Source organism: Caenorhabditis remanei, chromosome II, assembly GCF_010183535.1.
Source record: "Caenorhabditis remanei strain PX506 chromosome II, whole genome shotgun sequence".
NCBI classification, from domain to species: domain Eukaryota; kingdom Metazoa; phylum Nematoda; class Chromadorea; order Rhabditida; family Rhabditidae; genus Caenorhabditis; species Caenorhabditis remanei.
Window position 1 is genome coordinate 6,268,280 of NC_071329.1, and position 16,606 is coordinate 6,284,885.

The window sequence follows — 16,606 nt, forward strand, 5'->3', positions numbered from 1 at the left end:
CCCACATAAGAAGCTACAATCTAGCCTTTTCTCCGCTTTGTTTTCTTATCAATCAATCAATATTGAGACAAGGAAAATATGATAAAAATGATGGATTTTCATCAATTTTTGTCATTGGGTTTAATTCTTTTCATTTATTTTTCGCTAGAGCCTAAAATTGGATTTTCTACCAAATACACTATATTTTTCTCGTCTTCTGTCCTCTTTCCGATCATTTTTCATCGGTTTTTATGTCGAATTTTTCAAAAAGAGATGCGCGCCATCTTCAGAACCCGAATGCCATCAACGACACAGAGGAAAACGGCGGCGATCGTGGTGATTGGTGATGAGATTCTGAAGGGAACGACGAGAGACACAAATTCACATTTTCTGTGTAAACGACTGCATAAATTGGGTGTTAATATTAAAAAAGTGCGTTTTTTGCTTTGTGAAATTTTGAGAAAAAGCGTCGGAGGTGCGCCAGGTACGAAAAATAAGAAAATCTTTTGAACTGGCGTGTCTTTGACGCGTTTAAAACACAAAAAATCAGATAGTGACGAAATATAACGCGCCAGTTGACAAACATTCAATTTAGCCGCATCTCTGATGCATTTTCAATCACAAAATCGGAACTTTTTGAAATAAATGCGTCAAATGTGCGCCAGTTTAGTAGAAATCTAATGTTCTTGTAATTTCTGGCGTACCATTGACGCATTTCTTGTAAAAGTTGTACCGAAAACTCTTAAAAACGCGTTAACGATACGCCAGATTGCATAAACTTTGAAAAATGCCTAAACTGGCGCGCCCTTTGACGCGTTGTCTCTTCGAACACCTATCAAAACGCGCCGAGAGAACGCCAGCTTTAATTTTGTTCGAAATTTTCTCGAACTGGCGCGCCTTTTGACGCGTTTTAATTCCATTTCTTACAGATTTCCGTCGTTGGCGACGACATTTCCGAAATCTCGCGAGAAGTGCACACAGCATCCGGCGCGTACGACTATGTGATCACTTCTGGAGGTGTCGGACCGACTCATGACGACAAAACGTACTTGGGTATGTCTGTCTGTGTGTCGCAACTGGCTAAATCCAGATGTCCATTTTCAGGTCTCGCCCACGCGTTCACAGATCAACTACACTTTTCGAATGAGATTCGAGAGGCGGTCGATCGATTTCTACCATCATATATTGATAAGAAAAAGGCGGAAGGCGTTGGTGAGGGGATTGAAGAGGTTGTGAGAATGGTGACGGAAAAGTTGTGTACGGTAAGTGAAAGAAGCGTCGAAGGTGCGCCAGACTGGGAAGCTGGACATCCGGACAAACAGAGAGATAAGCAAACTATATTATTTACATGACACTATACTGTACTTTGATGAACTTTGATGATGATAAGTCTAGACGGAGAGAAAGAGAGTTCGCACGGAACACAGACGAACGGTTTTCTCCGCCGCCGGTTAAGGCCACGTCGTGATACACGATTCTTGTTCTTTTCTGTTCGTCGACATCTCGCCATTATCACTTTTTGTCTGGCACTGGTATATAGGGTTTGACCGCGTTTTCTTTTCGTTGAAGTTTGATCTTTTTCGGTTATTTTACAGATATTTCGTGATTGCGGGGCCACGCCCATTTCAGTGACCAAAAATTGAACGGCGCGTTGAAATGGGAGTGGGCGTGGCTGCCGCTTGGGGGCGGGGCGAGCTTTTCTTGCCCGGAAAAATTTGAATTCATAAAAGTTATCTTTCAATCTTGCTACAGTACCGCCCGAAAGATTGTAAACTTTGCCCGTTTTCAGTTGAAATTGGCCAACTTTGAGAGTGTATCATGGTAATACTGATTGTCCCATCAAGTAGATTTTTAATGAATTATACAGATTAAAAGTAGAGCTTCATTTTTGTAGTTGACAACTTTTTTGCACGGACACTCCCTAGAAAGTTATGGTCATTTTAAGACAACCGCTCAAAAATTGCACTATTTTACACTGAAATTGGTCGATTTGAGGGAGATTACTTTGACGATATGAAACGCTCTAGGGAGTACCCGTACAAAAAAGTTGTCAACTACAAAAATGGAGTTCTATCTTTGTTCTGTATAATTCATTAAAAATTTACTTGATGGGACAATTAGTATTACCATGGCACACTCTCAAACTTGGACAATTTCAACTGAAAACGGGCAAAGTTTACAACCTTTTGGACGGTACTGTAGCTATGGCAACCACGGTATTCCTGAGCCTGACCCGTGCCTGGCTCACCTTTGACGCGTTTTTAAACTCTCCCGAATTCCACCAATTCCCTAAGTTTTCCAGATTCCAAAAATGTCGCAACTTCTGTGGGGAACCCAAAAAGTCGACGGACGCATCAGCACATTTCCCGTCGTCCGTGTCGCCAATGTCGTCGCTTTGCCGGGTGTCCCGAAGTTTTGTGAGCGAGCATTCGACGAGTTACAGGATCAACTGTTCCCTGTCGAAGAGAGACAATCGATGTATTTCGATACAATTTATACGGATTTGGATGAATTCGATTTCTCGAAAAGATTGACTGATTTGGCGACGAGATTTGAGGAGAGAAGTGTACAAATTGGAAGTTATCCAGAGCTGAAAAATAAGTGGGGCACCTTTGGCGCGTTTTTCAGCATAAATTTCTCTTTTTCAGGTTCTTCAAAACGAAGTTAACAATTGAATCAGAGTCATCTGAATCTATGAAAGACGTGCTCGCGGCTCTCCGTGAGCTTCTCATCGGACACGTTGTATACTATGATACGCACGCATGGACAGATACAGTAACCAAATGGAAATCATTCAAATCTCGAAAAACTGATGAAAATCATATGGAATTCGTTCGAAAACTGGAGGAAGCCGAGAAGATTGTCGAGGAAATTGTGGAGAAATATCCGTTGGAACAGATTGCGCTCTCGTTTAATGGAGGCAAAGATTGCACTGTTTTGCTGCATTTATTGAGACTGAAAGTTGATGAGTAAGTTGTGTTTTTTGGCGGGAGTTTAAAATTTAGATTACGGTAGGATACGGAGGGTACGGTAGCTCAAAAGCAAGCAAGCTAGGTTACGGTTGTTTACGGTAACTGTACTCTTCTTTAGTAAACAAGATTACTGTACTTCATCCGCAAGTTACTGTAGATTATGATAGTTATTGAGGTTATTGATCGTCTCATAAATTATCTCATCTTTTAACAAATTCTATTCTTCAGAAAATACGGTCCATCGACACCGATTCAAGGATTCCATATCATGGTGGAGGATCAATTTCCAGAAGCCACTCAATTCATTATTGATGCAGCTAAATTGTAGGTTTCAAGACATCCGGATGTCTGGACAAACAGACAAATGGACAAACAGACAATCCACAATTTTCCAGCTACAACATCCAAGTACTCGAATTTCCGGGTCCCTTGAAAACCGGACTCGCCGCGCTGAAAAAACAACGACCCTCCATTATTCCGGTGCTAATGGGAAGTCGAGCGACGGATCCGAATGGAAAATATATGAAAACTCCAGTCGAATGGACGGATTCCGATTGGCCGAAAGTGTTGAGAGTGTGTCCGATTCTCAATTGGACGTATACTGATGTATGGCATATGCTTCGAGGATTGTGTATACCTTATTGCAAACTTTATGATCAGGTAAGGGGTACGGTAGGCGTTAATGTATCAGATTTTACGAAAGTAAAATTCAAAATTTTGAAATATTTACAGGGATACACATCGCTTGGCGGACGCGACAACACAGTCAAACACCCGGCACTTCGAATCGTTTCATCCGATGGAAAAGAGCATTATCTGCCTGCGTACAAACTACATGACGATGCAGAGGAACGATGCAATAGATCTAATTTATAGGAGAATTTTGTGTTACCTGTTATTCAAATTATTAGTAAAATATGAATGTTTATTGAATTCTGACTAGATTCTGAAGTCTGATGCTACCGTGAACTCTGAAATTCAGAAGTTTGGGTCTCGACACGATTTGTCAGTTTGTGGGCGGAGCCAAATGCTAATTTTTTCAATATCCACGTGAACCGAAATCTTCTCTAAACTACAATTCCCATTTTACCAATCCCTCCCACTTTCCGCCGTGACCCCCCATAAAAAACGAGTCCAACCGACTCCCAAAAAATCGGAACAGAAAAAAAGAAGCAAAATCGAAAACGATTCCCGATTCTTCGCAAAAACGACAGAAAATCTCCTAATCTCTTCATCTCACTGCTGAAGATCATTACGTTCTCTTGTACTACGAGAAATATAATTGGCCATTTCGAATGATGATGGAATTTGTTTGGATCTGTTCAGCTTCGTTAGTGTTGTGGGCAAAAATCTTCTGGTTTCTCGTCACACACTGCGGTTAGTTTTCACGAGGGGGGTGGACATTGTGATGCGCGTGGGCGGCAGACAGACAGACAGATAGGGACATAGAGGATGGGGTGAGACTTTGGGCTTACAAGGAATTCAAGTTTCGCTGCGGACATCCGGACTTATGAACACAGAGACATGCGGACATCGGGGCCGGCGGAGTAGGACTAGACAGACAGATAGATATAACAAATATAGATACTTTGGACATTCGGATATGCAGATAAACAGACAGACAAGTCATACAGTACCGCCCAAAAGGTTATCAACTTTGGCGGTTTTCAGTGCAAAATGACCAACTTTGAGAGTGTGCCATAGTAATTCTGATTGTCACACCAAGAACATTTTTAATGGATCATACAGATCAAGGGTAGAGCTCCATTTTTGTAGTTGACAACTTTTTTGTACGGACACTCCCTAGAGAGTTATGGACATTTTTAGACGACGGCCCAAAAATCGCACTAATTTGCACTGAAATTGGTCGATTCGAGGGAGAAATTACTTTGTCGATATGTAACTTGCTAGGGAGTGCCCGTACAAAAAAGTTGTCAACTACAAAAATGGAGCTCTACCCTAATTCTGTATGATCCCATTAAAAATGTTCTTGGTGTGACAATCAGAATTACTTTGGCACACTCTCAAAGTTGGTCATTTTCCACTGAAAACCGCCAAAGTTGAAAACCTTTTGGGCGGTACTGTACAGACGTAGCCGCTTCCACAGTCACTCCTCCCACTCATGATTCCTCACATTTCAGGCTGCCTTGTCCTCGCCATCACCTTGGCGACAAACTGCGGCAAACTGTGTGCACGGAAACCGAAGAAAACAGATGCAAAGAGCAAGAAAGGTGGGCGAACCGGAAGAACTGGTAGCAAAACAACTGGCACCACCGCCACCACTGGCACCACCACTACAACAACAACGACTGGAGGCATCACGACTCACGATCCGGAAAACGCGGCGGCTGGGGGCGCCAAAGCTGTTTCAGATGGTACTGCCGCGTATCCGCTGGCGAAGAAGATGTCGACGACGTTGTCAGTTACCGGAGAGACGAAGACGACGGAGAGTATCGCTCAGGAAATAGCCAATGCGAAGAATTCGAAAAAGAAGAAGAAGACGGAGGATGCGGACGAGGGGAAGAATACCAAAGGAACAGTGGAAGAGAAGGGTTGGTTGAGGAAGATGAGGATTCTGAAAGATTTTGAAACGAATCAGTCTCTTGGTTACAGAAATCTGATTACAGATTCAGAATCCCCACGATTTCAGATTTCTAACAAATGCGCTCTTTCCAGAGACCGACTACAAACACGAAAACACACTTCGTATCGAGATGGTCGACGACGATCACACGAAGACTACCGACGCGTCGGCTTGCTTCGACGCCTACGATCCGAATAATCCGACTGGAGAGGGAGAAGGTGGAAAGTTGGAGAAGAAGCCGTCGCAGGCGAAGAATAAACAACAATCCGGAAAGAAGAAGGGCAAGGGAAAGAAGAATAAGAATACGGTGTCGGTGCAGAGTGTCGAGTGTCAACCTCCGCCTGATAAGGAGAAGGTATGGAGGGGGTCCTACTTTAACGGGTTATGGAGTTTTCGCACAAGCTTTTCTAGCAGAAATACAGCGTAACAGGAGCTACAGTACCGGACAAAAAATTACCAACTTTGAGAGTGTGTCATAGTAATTCTGATTGTCACACAAAGACCATTTTTAATGGATCATACAGATCAAAAGTAGAGCTCCATTTTTGTAGTGGACAACTATTTTGTACGGACACTTCCTAGAGAGTTATGATCATTTTAAGACGACAGCTCAAAATTGCACTAATTTGCACTGAAATGGGACGATTTGAGGGAGAAATTACGTACGTACAAAAAAGTTGTCAAGTACAAAAATAAAGCTCTACCCTTACTATGTATGATCCACTAAAATTCTTCTTGGTGTGGCAATCAGAATTACTATGGCACACTCTATCTGATAATGTTCCACTGAAAACCGCCAAAGTTGATAACCAAACTAGAAATTTCTAATGTTGGGAGGTCCCGAAATTCCTTAGTCAAATCTAGTGATGTTGAGAACCTCCATTTTCAAAACGGGGACATTTTGAAACCAGAACACATTTCTTTTGGAATAAAATGGTTTTCAGGTGTCCAACTCGAAGAAATCGAAGCGATCTTTGAGAGAGACGAAACAACCGACATCGGGACCCGAAAACCAGCCACAATCGAATCCAGAGAAGAAGGAGAAGGTGGCGACAATGATTGAAGACGAAGCGACTCCGAAGGAGAAGGAAAAGGGAGAGAGACAAGAGAAGAGGACTCAGGAGGATTCGATTGATAAGTAGCTGAATGGAATCGTATTCATTCTTTCTTATTTTTTCCAAAACTTTTGTCTCGGAAAAAGTTTTATACCTCTTCTTCTCACTCTCGAAATGTGTACATTCTTGTGAATTGAAAATAATAAAGAGAAATTGAAAAAAGTGATATTCGTTTGAACCTGAAACTCAGGTATTTTTGGGCCAAGGTGCCCTCAAATTGGGCCATGTGGCGCTGAAAATGGGCATGGTGGCCCATTCCATAAGGGCCACTATGCCCATTTTCAGGGCCACATAGCCCGCTCGATGGGCAAAGTGCCCAGATTCGCTACAAAGCGCGGCATTCCGCTCCCTTTGCTCCTTCCCGTTCAGCAATATAGTTAACCAGATTACACATCTTTGTACTTTCTACTATTTATTTGTCAAATATAAACACAAAACAATAATAATTTCAGTAATTATGAGAAGTAATAGGGTAAAATAAACTAAAATTGTCAAACTATGAGATGGAGAATAGGAATACAGAAGAAGGAAATAATTTTTCGTGAAAACTATAAATATTCAAATTACAACAAAAAATTCAGAATAAATGCAAAAAATTTAAAGATAGAAGACGGCGAAAGATAGAAGAAGGTGAGCAGCTGGATAGCGTAGTTGATGATGATTATTGTGTTGTGGAAATAATCTTTTGTACAGCTGAAATTTCATGAAAATTGAACAAAAACAAATAAAAAACTACTGTCTTACCTGATGAGTGTAGATTTTTTCATCTTCTGTTTGAATAAGTAGCATGAAATTGAAAGACGATAAAATTGTAAAACAAACGAAATAAATAAGAAAAATTGTGACGAAAAATCAGAGTGTGCAGTAGAGCGCGATTTCTCAACTTGTGCCCACTCCGTGCCCATGCTGTGCCCATCCAGCCTTACCAAGCGCCCAACCTGTGCCCACATCCACCACGTATTTCCTATCTCTCAACCTGTGGCCCAACCTGTGCCCAACTAGTGCCCACTGGGCCTAGTGGCCCTTTTTGCGGGCACTGTGCCCTATTCGGCTCCGCGACAATTCGCAACTGCGACATTCCGCAACTGCGACATTTCGCAACTCACGTAGGTTTCGCAACTGCGACACTTCGCAACTGCGACATTTCGCAACTAGTCATTTCGCAACTGCGACGTTTCGCAACTACGACATTTCGCAACCACGACGTTTCGCAACTATAGAACTAGCAATAGTTTAACCTAGTTGGTCAGAAAACGGGTCAGACAACTTTTTCTTCTATTTAATTGTTTTCAAATATGTCCGTAGACCCTTCGATACACTCAACATTTTCAACTGACCCCAATATGCAACCACGGTGTAGTTGCGAAACGTCGTGGTTGCGAAATGTCGTAGTTGCGAAACGTCGCAGTTGCGAAATGACTAGTTGCGAAATGTCGCAGTTGCGAAGTGTCGCAGTTGCGAAACCTACGTGAGTTGCGAAATGTCGCAGTTGCGGAATGTCGCAGTTGTGAATTGTCGCGGAGCCCCCTATTCACGGGCCACATGGCCCAATCGAAAGTTTCGTTGCCCCACCCTTGCCCAAAAATACCTGAGAAAGTGGTCCGTACCTAGATTACCGTAATAAGATCTCAGACTACTGTAACAAGGGTTAAGCAACCGGGAAATATATCCTTAAAGTTCAGTAATTCAGAACCAAGCTACAGTGCCTTGGCACCAACGTTACAAGATCTTAGTAATGAAGTACAGTAACCTCAGATTCGGATTACAGTAATACATACAGTAGCGAGAAAAAGTGAGGGCAGATTCATACTTTCATGGATGTGATCTTGATCTATCCTCCTTTCCTTGAAGTTGAGGTGCCGCTGGTAGCTTTTCTGCCTGCTTCTTGTTGCCTTTCTTTGGGCTTGTAGGTTGTTCGTGGGTTTTTGTCTTCTGTCCGTTGTCGATTAACTTCTCGATGACTTTGATCCACGACTTTTTGACTTGAAGCGGCTGGTAGCTGGTTCCTGATTGTCGTTGGTGGTTGTAGTTTTGCCTTGGTTGGTAGAATCCTTCGGCTTGTTCTTAGATCCTGGCGGTCTGCCTCTTTTCCTCAGCAGCGTGTCGGGAGTCTTTGTTGGCAGGATCGTTGGATTAGACTCGGATTCTATTGTGGTGGTACGGACTTTTTTCCTCTTCGTTTAGATCTTCTGCTGGTAGTCCCCAGTCTTCGAGTAGTATGCGTTGATTTATTTCGACTTCTCGAGTTCCTGGGTTCTGTGTCTGACCATAACCGATTGTGGTTGTCCGTCGATTGATCTTTTAATGCTGGTGATGACTCCTAGTGGCCATTTATGACGTTGAAGAATGGTCTGGGTGCCAATCAGCACTACGTGTCCCGCTCTTGACGTTGAGAAGGATGAAGTCTATTGTCGTTTTTCCTTGAAGACGGTTATTGATTCCTGCTGGTACTTCTCTGCGATGTTGTTGCTTGAAGCACCTGATGATTGTTGAATCTGTGGCCCTCTTCTTGGAAAAGTGTGTCAATATTGCTGTTTTCCGATTGACGGCGGATGGAGTTAGACGAAGGTGATGCTTGACATCCAATCCTTCGTTGGTTTCAGCTGGAGAAGTTCTCGCTAGGGCTGCACAACCTCTCGGAGGTTGGAGCTCCCATGCGGAGAATTCCGCAGCTGGATGTGTTGTTTTTTGCAGCATTGTCCTTCCTAGAATCGATTGATCCTTTTTGAGACCAGTTGCTGCGACTGTTGGTGAGCGCAATGAGCTTGTGGATGGGATCTTGGCTCCTGATGTCGTGCTCGGTGTAGCTGACGTCCTTTAAGTCGAGCTGGGAACTACTGTTCCTGGCTTCCTTGCTAGAAGAGTTTTTGGAAGCTGGTAGTCATGAAAATGTGTGACATGAAAGAAGACTAGAGAAGAGTTGACTTTTGTCAGAGCTTTTCAGATCTTTCGCCTACTGGCTCAGACCTGAACCTAACTGAAGCTTTTTCGCTTACAGTCTGGACATGAGACTCTAAGTAAATGGGCGGCTAGCTGATAGAATTGCTAGAATGAGTTTGCACCAACTACTCAAAATCCGTATCTCTTTTGGCCCGAAACTGACTGGCAGCTGGGCTTTCGCCTCTTTTCGGTAGCTCTGAATCTTTTATACCTTTCAATATCTTAAAATCTCAAAATTTAAACACTAAGTAATCAATTATTAACTTTGCTGTTGTTGATGATGACTTGAGTCCCAAATTCCTTGACTTCTTGAAGTGTTGAGCTGGTATAGCTTCTTCTTGTCGTTGAGTGACTTCTCGTAGTCGTTGCCTGACTTCTTGTGTAGTTGTCTGACTTGTGGCGACTTCTTACTCCCGGCTTGACTTCCTTTGATGTCAACTGCCTCATGTCCTAAGCAGTGTGACTTCTGAAGACTTGATTCTCTCGGCTTGACTTCCTTGGTGTCCAACTGCCTCTTGTCCTCAGCAGGTTGAGTGACTTCTTGATCTTCGGCTCGATCTCTCCTTTCAGTTTCTTTTTCTTTCTTCTTCTCGTGTGGAGTTGATTGATTCCTGGTAGAATTGCAAAGAAGGAAAAGTAGAACTTCTGCTGGTAGAGGGCGATATTGGGCCAGGACGATGGATTCTGTCCTTGTGTAGAGATCTTCTGAAGACATCGGATTTTCTTTGACGACATCCGAACTTCTTGCGGAGTTGTGTCGAATCTTCATTGACTTGAATCTTCATCGATCCAGAAGACGTGGAGTGTCTTCTTGGTGGCATCTCGTTGACCTTCTTCATCAGCTGGTGGAGTGTTGGCGACTTGAAGAATTTCTGTATTGTCCTCCATTTATCCTGCTGGTAAGATGTCTGGCTTGTGACTCCTGAATGTTCGTCTTGAAGAACCAAAACTGATTTGAAGCAATTCTTCTGTCGTCATGACGCATCCATTCTCCGGGCAGCTTGTCCACTTCTTGTCCATCTTCCTCCGATTCGTGGCATTGATGTTGCATGTGCACCCGCTCGATCGATTGAAGATTGAGTTCATCAAACTTCCTCTTCTTGCTCGAGCTGGTATCGGTAGAACATTGGACTTCTGGGTTGTAGACTTCGTCTTGACGCTTCTCCAAGAGGTGCTGGTAGACCACGTGAGTTGTCTTTTTTCTGACGCAACGGCCATTGAAGACGAGCCAGTTTGGTCTTTTTCGGTGGAGACGACGTTGAACATCTTCTTGAAGAAGTTTGCAGGGAATTTGACAACTTCTGCCGCCGATTCTTCTTGTATTTGTGTTTGGTAACAAGAACGATGTCTTCAGCTGGTAGAAGCATCTCCCGTCTGCTCTCAGAAGTTTATGACGGTTGCAGATGACGTTGTTGAGGCGAAATCTTGAAACGTTACAGTGGATGGTAGACTATGGTCTTTCCGCTGTGACTTCAACATTTTGTTGTGCAATGTTTTCTGCAGCTGGTACGTTGTTTGCCCTTCTTTTTTAGAACTTCTGAGCTTTTTGCTTCTGCTTCTTGAAGACGTTGGTCTTGACGCCGATTGCATTCTGCTGTGGCTGCTTCTGAAGTACGAAGTTGTCCCTCTTGACTCCTGGAGTTGTGGAGCGAACGACTTCTTTATTGTCTTCTGATGTAGCTGTCAACTGATAACTAATCATCATTTATTGATTGAGGAATGCTGACGTCATCAGGCGTCGACTTCTTTGATGACTTGGTGACAGTGTTCTTCGTATCACTATAGCTGGTGTTCAGATCATCTGGAGCAAAGCTACAAACAATCGTTGATCTCTCTCGGAGAGATTTCACGAATTGTGAGCATTCGCCAGTAGATAAACTGAAATTGACTGCTTGGCTTGTATCCTGAAGATGAAATCCTCGTTGTTGCAGCAATTGATTTGTTGAAATCTACTGGGTGCATTGTCCCAAATGATATTGAAGACGATTGAGCAGCAGCTGGTAGTTCCAAACGACGAAAAGGTGTTGTTGTTGTTGTTATCGATAACTTCTTTTCTTTCTTCTGCTCCATTGCTCCGATGTGTTTGTCCCTCCGATAACTTCTTTTATCGTATTTGAAGCATCTTCGAGCACAAACGTGTAAGCTGGTAGTCGAAAGTTGCGAAATTATCGATCGATCCGTCGATTGGAGGCGCCGATGATCTTTTCTGCTTGTCCCATCTTGTTTTGAGCAGTTTTGCTGATTGCATTTGCTCATGAGGTCGATTGTGTCGATTGTCGTTGACATTGAAGTCGCTGGTGGCCCGAAGACTTGTTGATTGTCTTCTTTGTCCTCCAACACGATTTTCGGCGCACAATCTTGCTCCAGTTTCAATAGAATTGGTTCTATTGCTTCTTTTTTAGCTTCCCGTCTTTGATTGAAGTAGTCGTCGACGATGGCTGGTATTGTAGTTTGTTGCCGAAGCAACTAGGTGGTGTAGGCGTCTTGAAGTGTCCAATGGATGTCCTTAAGCTGGTAATCGGACGGTTTCCATCTTTACACTTCTTCGATTTTGGAAATTGTGCTTTTCCTTGGCGTTTTGCACCGTGTGCTGACGTGGATATTGTTCCAGATGATCGGGCATGTGATCCAATCGCGATTCTATGCGAAGTCGTTCAAGGGCCTCGTTTGCTTGGTCTTCTGGAGCAAAGCTTCCAACAACCATTACACTCGCCGTGACCGGTCTGTGTTGCGTCATCCGTACGGTGGATTTCGCTGATTGTGAGCATCTGCTGGTCGACGAGCTGGTATACTGGCTGCTTGGCTTAAACTGAGACGATGAGTTGATAGCAGTTGTTGATGTTCTAGTTGGAGGTTTCAGCCCCCTTTTCACGAAATAACTGCATCGCTAGTGCGTCGTCATCGTAGAGATCGTATTTCAGCAAGAAGTTGTTGACGTCTTGAGCATCCACTTTGTTGCAATGTCCCGAGAAGTGCCTGTAGTTGCAGTGAGCACATCGGAATCTTGACTTGCATTGCCTGAAGTTATGTTCCTTGCTCAGGCAGTTTTCGCACAGCTTCTTCTTGATGACAGCTTCTATCTTCTTTTCCACTCGCATCGTGCATTGACATGCGTCATGATACGAAGAATCGCAGTAGACACAAGGAGTTTTCCTGCTTGGTGGCTTGAAGATGTCGCAAGATCTTCTTTCTTCAGTCGACCGGCTGTATTCCTCGTTGAAAACGTTGTTCGAGCCATGCTGGTATCCCCGATGTTCTTGGTTCCAGGATCTTGATTCATCTTCGATCCGTGTCTGGTCGGGAGTATTCTTAGCGAGTCTCTTGTTTAATCGATCAGTGTTCTTCTTGTCGGCAACCATTTCGTAGGCAATGTTACTCAATGCTTCAAAGTTTGTCACTCCTCGCATGAGTTTCCTATTGACCTTTGATCTTATTGCTTCCGGAAGCCTGTCCACGAAGCAACTGAGGAAGTATGGATCGTTGATGTTGATTCCGAGTACTCGCAAACGATGAGTGATGTTGCAGTAGGTGTTGAGGTCGCGTTCCATCACATCGTTGTCAACGTCACTGATGACCATGTCTTTGATGCGATCAATGAGCAAACTTTGCTGGATCTTGCTGGTATTGAACTGACGATCCAAGTTTTGTCGAAGAATTTTGTATTCTTCTTCTGACATCTCGGCAGGACGCATCGTTTCGAAGACATCTCCTTCCAGAAGCCGAAGTAGAATACTTTGCTTTATTATTGGTGAGAAGTTGTTGTTCTCGTGAACCAAGAAATCGAAGCTGCTGATGAACAGTGGATAATCGCACGTTTCTCCGTTGAATGGCTTGATAACTTGCAATACTGCCAATAGTTCGTTGGCCGAGAATTTTATTGTGTTTGGCTGGTAGTTCTCGGGATTGTTGGCACGGAAAGAAGATCGGCAGTAGTTTGCTGGTGCTCCGGCATCGTGAAGGTGTTGCACTTTTTCCGCCTGGTTTGTCATGCTAAAATCTGTGCAGCTTTCGTTTCCAGATGCGACACGGGCATGGAAACTAGGCGCAACAGGATTCTTTGCATGTTCGATGGATAGATTTCCATCTCTTGGACCAACTGATCGTCCTTGGTTGTTGTAGACGTCGGCTGGTATTGTAGTTGTTGCTGCTGGTGCAGCTGCTGTTGACGAAGTTCCACCATTGTCCACCGGAGCTGGTAGACTTGTAGAGTTGTCTTCGTCGAGTTTTTGAATCTTTCCGATAAGGGATAGTATGGAGTCCCTTATTCCCTCGAATTGATTCGTCTCCATAAGATGCTGCTCCATCTCTTTCTCATTTGCATAGAGGATTTCATCGGAGTAGGAGAGGTGCTGGTGCTCGCGGAGTTTCAGTTTTGCTGCTTCTCCTCCTTCAACGATAGCCTTCAGCGAATCAATCAGCTTTTGCTTCCCGATCTTGAGCAATTCCTTCTCATCGTCGTTTGCTTCTGGCTGGTATAGATTCTCGACATCGATGAGGGTTTGTCTCGCATCTATGCACCGCTGCGTGACCTCAGCCTTGATTCCTTTGAGATGATCGTCCTCCATGAAGATTGCGCAAGAGTGTATACTCTGAATTGTCACCAAGTCTGAAAATTTAAATATTAAAAGGCTTTTGAGATGAGGAGTTAAGCTCCCCATCTCGATGACAATGGCAATTTTACGAGAAATTACTAAAGAAGTGTGAGAGTAGCAAAGGAGAAAGAAACGACTTAGTTATTTTATAACCTCCCCAATAGTCGCCAGAGGGAGGGTGGGTGCTGGTAGTTATCCAACAAGTGTTGTGTCCGTTTATTAGTCCGGACAAGAAGACTTAGAGTGTGTGTCTGTTTCAGTGTAGTGTGTGTGCTTTGAAATGAGCTTCAATCTAAACCAGTGATTTCACTGTGAAATTTCAGCTTGATTTCTTTTGTTTTGTTATGCTGTCTGTTGTATTTTGTGGGATTGTATTGTATTGTCTGTATTTGTCTGTAAATTTTGAAAACAATTGAGCTTCAATCTAAAACAGTGATGCGACTGTGAGATTTTAGCTGAGGTTTTGTGGAGCCTAGCCAAGAAAGTTGGGAGGCTGGTAGTTGATGGCGGAAGCCATGGATTGTTCGGAAGTTCATAGAAGAAGTCCGAAAGAGTTCCGAGAATTCTGACTGTACATATCAGACTCGATCAGGAAGAGTGAAGTGACTCTTGTCGGTCCATCACGTCATCAAGCATCTTCCGAAAAAGATATTCGATGATCTCGGCGCTGAAAAGTGTTTAGAAGCGGGTAACCTGAAAGAAGGATGAGAGAGCGCTCTGAGGCTGATGTCGGCCATTGCCGAGGCACACAAAGACTTATCTCCGAGTCACCCTGATTAACCTAACTTCCCTCACCGACAGACACACCGTCAGCAAAGGTTTTTGCTAGTTTTTGTACTGCTACTAGCTGCAGTATACCCTGATGTTAGAGTGTGAAAGTTAGCTAGACCAACCTTTGACTAGACAAAGAATAAACTAAAAGTGTTTTGGATACTCGATGTCCCTGAGTCACGTCATCCACTTTCGGCGTGTCAGGCCGTCGGCGAAATCAATAACCCAAGTAAATCGAGAAAGTAAACTTAACTAATAGTTAATGGGGACTAGCGACATGTTTAACTAGAAGTTGGGCATGTAAACTTACCCAAAAGACTAGAAGATATTCCTAAACTAGGTGTGCACCTTTACCGATAGTTTGCTGGTACTTCACTCGTACTGGTTGCGAAACATAAGCGCACGACACTAGTCCTTCATAACAACGAAATTTAAGAAATTTTTAGTAAATGAGTGACCAATGCGTGTGCTATATGACGTTACAACATGCAAACTAAACAGAAAAGATACGAAAGAGACCGTGAGCTAAGGGAAGGCAGAATAAGAAAGTAAAGGGAGAGGGAATTGATGTTGACGCATGCTTGTGTGGGGTTCAGTGGTATTTTTAAGCAAATTTGTCTAATCTCAACCCAATATTTTCCTAAACTGCTGCCCGTCTCGACGGTAGACGACTAGCACTTACTAGTTTGGCTAGTAACTGTCTTGTGCGTTACCACGTCGTTCCTGTCTAGGGAATCCGCGAAAAGACAGCAGTATGTTCCGACTTGCACGGTTCCACGCCACTTTGTGGAGTATTTTGAAAGAAAACCGTACAAACGGCTCGAAAATTAGCGCGGTACTAGGCAAACTTATCTTCCGAGGCGCCTATGTTATCTTTCAACCCGCAATTCAGACCGAGCAGCCAATACGGCTGGCGCTCAAGTCATCATGCTGGTATCAGAAAGTTTAGGCCTTTACTTGCTCCTTTTCCGATAAATTGCTGGTAATCCTCGCTGGTGTTGACGACGAGACTCCTTGCATTTGACATACATTGTGGTCCGCTTCGAAAGTGCGCGCGCCGACGCCAAGAAATCGATAATTGACGACGACCTCTCGAGAGTGTCCCACAGGTGTGTTGCTGGTATTTTTGCACGAATCCGCCACGAACGAGTGAATGTTTGGTGACTTCATCCAATTGTTGCCATGATACAGGGGATATGAGAGTATTTACAGCAAAAAGATAGAATATTAAAGCGAGATTTACACTTAATCCTCAATGCACCTCACAACGCGCCGAAACGAAAGAAACAGCGCACTCTCTCTGTGTTACCCGATATAGACGGGTTCGAAAGACCTGAGGACTCACTTGCCCTCAATCCGGTCGATGTACCATGTGACGAGAAGGTAGGAACGGCCGGGTAAAGTCCGGTTACCTTATTTCTCTCCCTTAGAGTTGTCACAGAAGAGAGCAGAGAGGCTGGTATGTTTTGCGTGTGAGAGTACAAGGAGTTTGGGTGCAAATCAACTTTATTGATGCTGGTAAGGACTCTTTCGAGTTGCTGGTACAATAGAAAGTATGAGTGGGAGCTCTGAAGAGAGCGAGCACTCTCGATGGCTACAAAAAAGGAGAAGTGAGAATGTTTTGATAAGAGAGTCTACTCAAAAGAGACTTAG

At 43.7% G+C, this 16,606-nt stretch overlaps 2 protein-coding genes across 2 annotated transcripts; both read left to right on the forward strand.

The window, feature by feature from the left end:
* Positions 1–276: 276 nt before the first annotated feature.
* On the forward strand, positions 277–3,827 carry GCK72_004849 (uncharacterized protein; the record flags this gene model as incomplete). The annotated part of the gene is made up of 8 exons (XM_053724914.1): positions 277–411; positions 909–1,032; positions 1,084–1,241; positions 2,282–2,580; positions 2,628–2,948; positions 3,180–3,275; positions 3,347–3,611; positions 3,684–3,827. 8 exons carry the CDS (start codon positions 277–279, stop codon positions 3,825–3,827), a joined length of 1,542 nt encoding a protein of 513 aa, XP_053589108.1.
* Positions 3,828–4,246: 419 nt separating this feature from the next.
* GCK72_004850 (uncharacterized protein) lies at positions 4,247–6,677 on the forward strand (the record flags this gene model as incomplete). Its single annotated transcript, XM_003092149.2, has 4 exons — positions 4,247–4,328; positions 5,093–5,503; positions 5,628–5,890; positions 6,480–6,677. 4 exons carry the CDS (start codon positions 4,247–4,249, stop codon positions 6,675–6,677), a joined length of 954 nt encoding a protein of 317 aa, XP_003092197.2.
* Between the last annotated feature and the right edge of the window lie 9,929 nt (positions 6,678–16,606).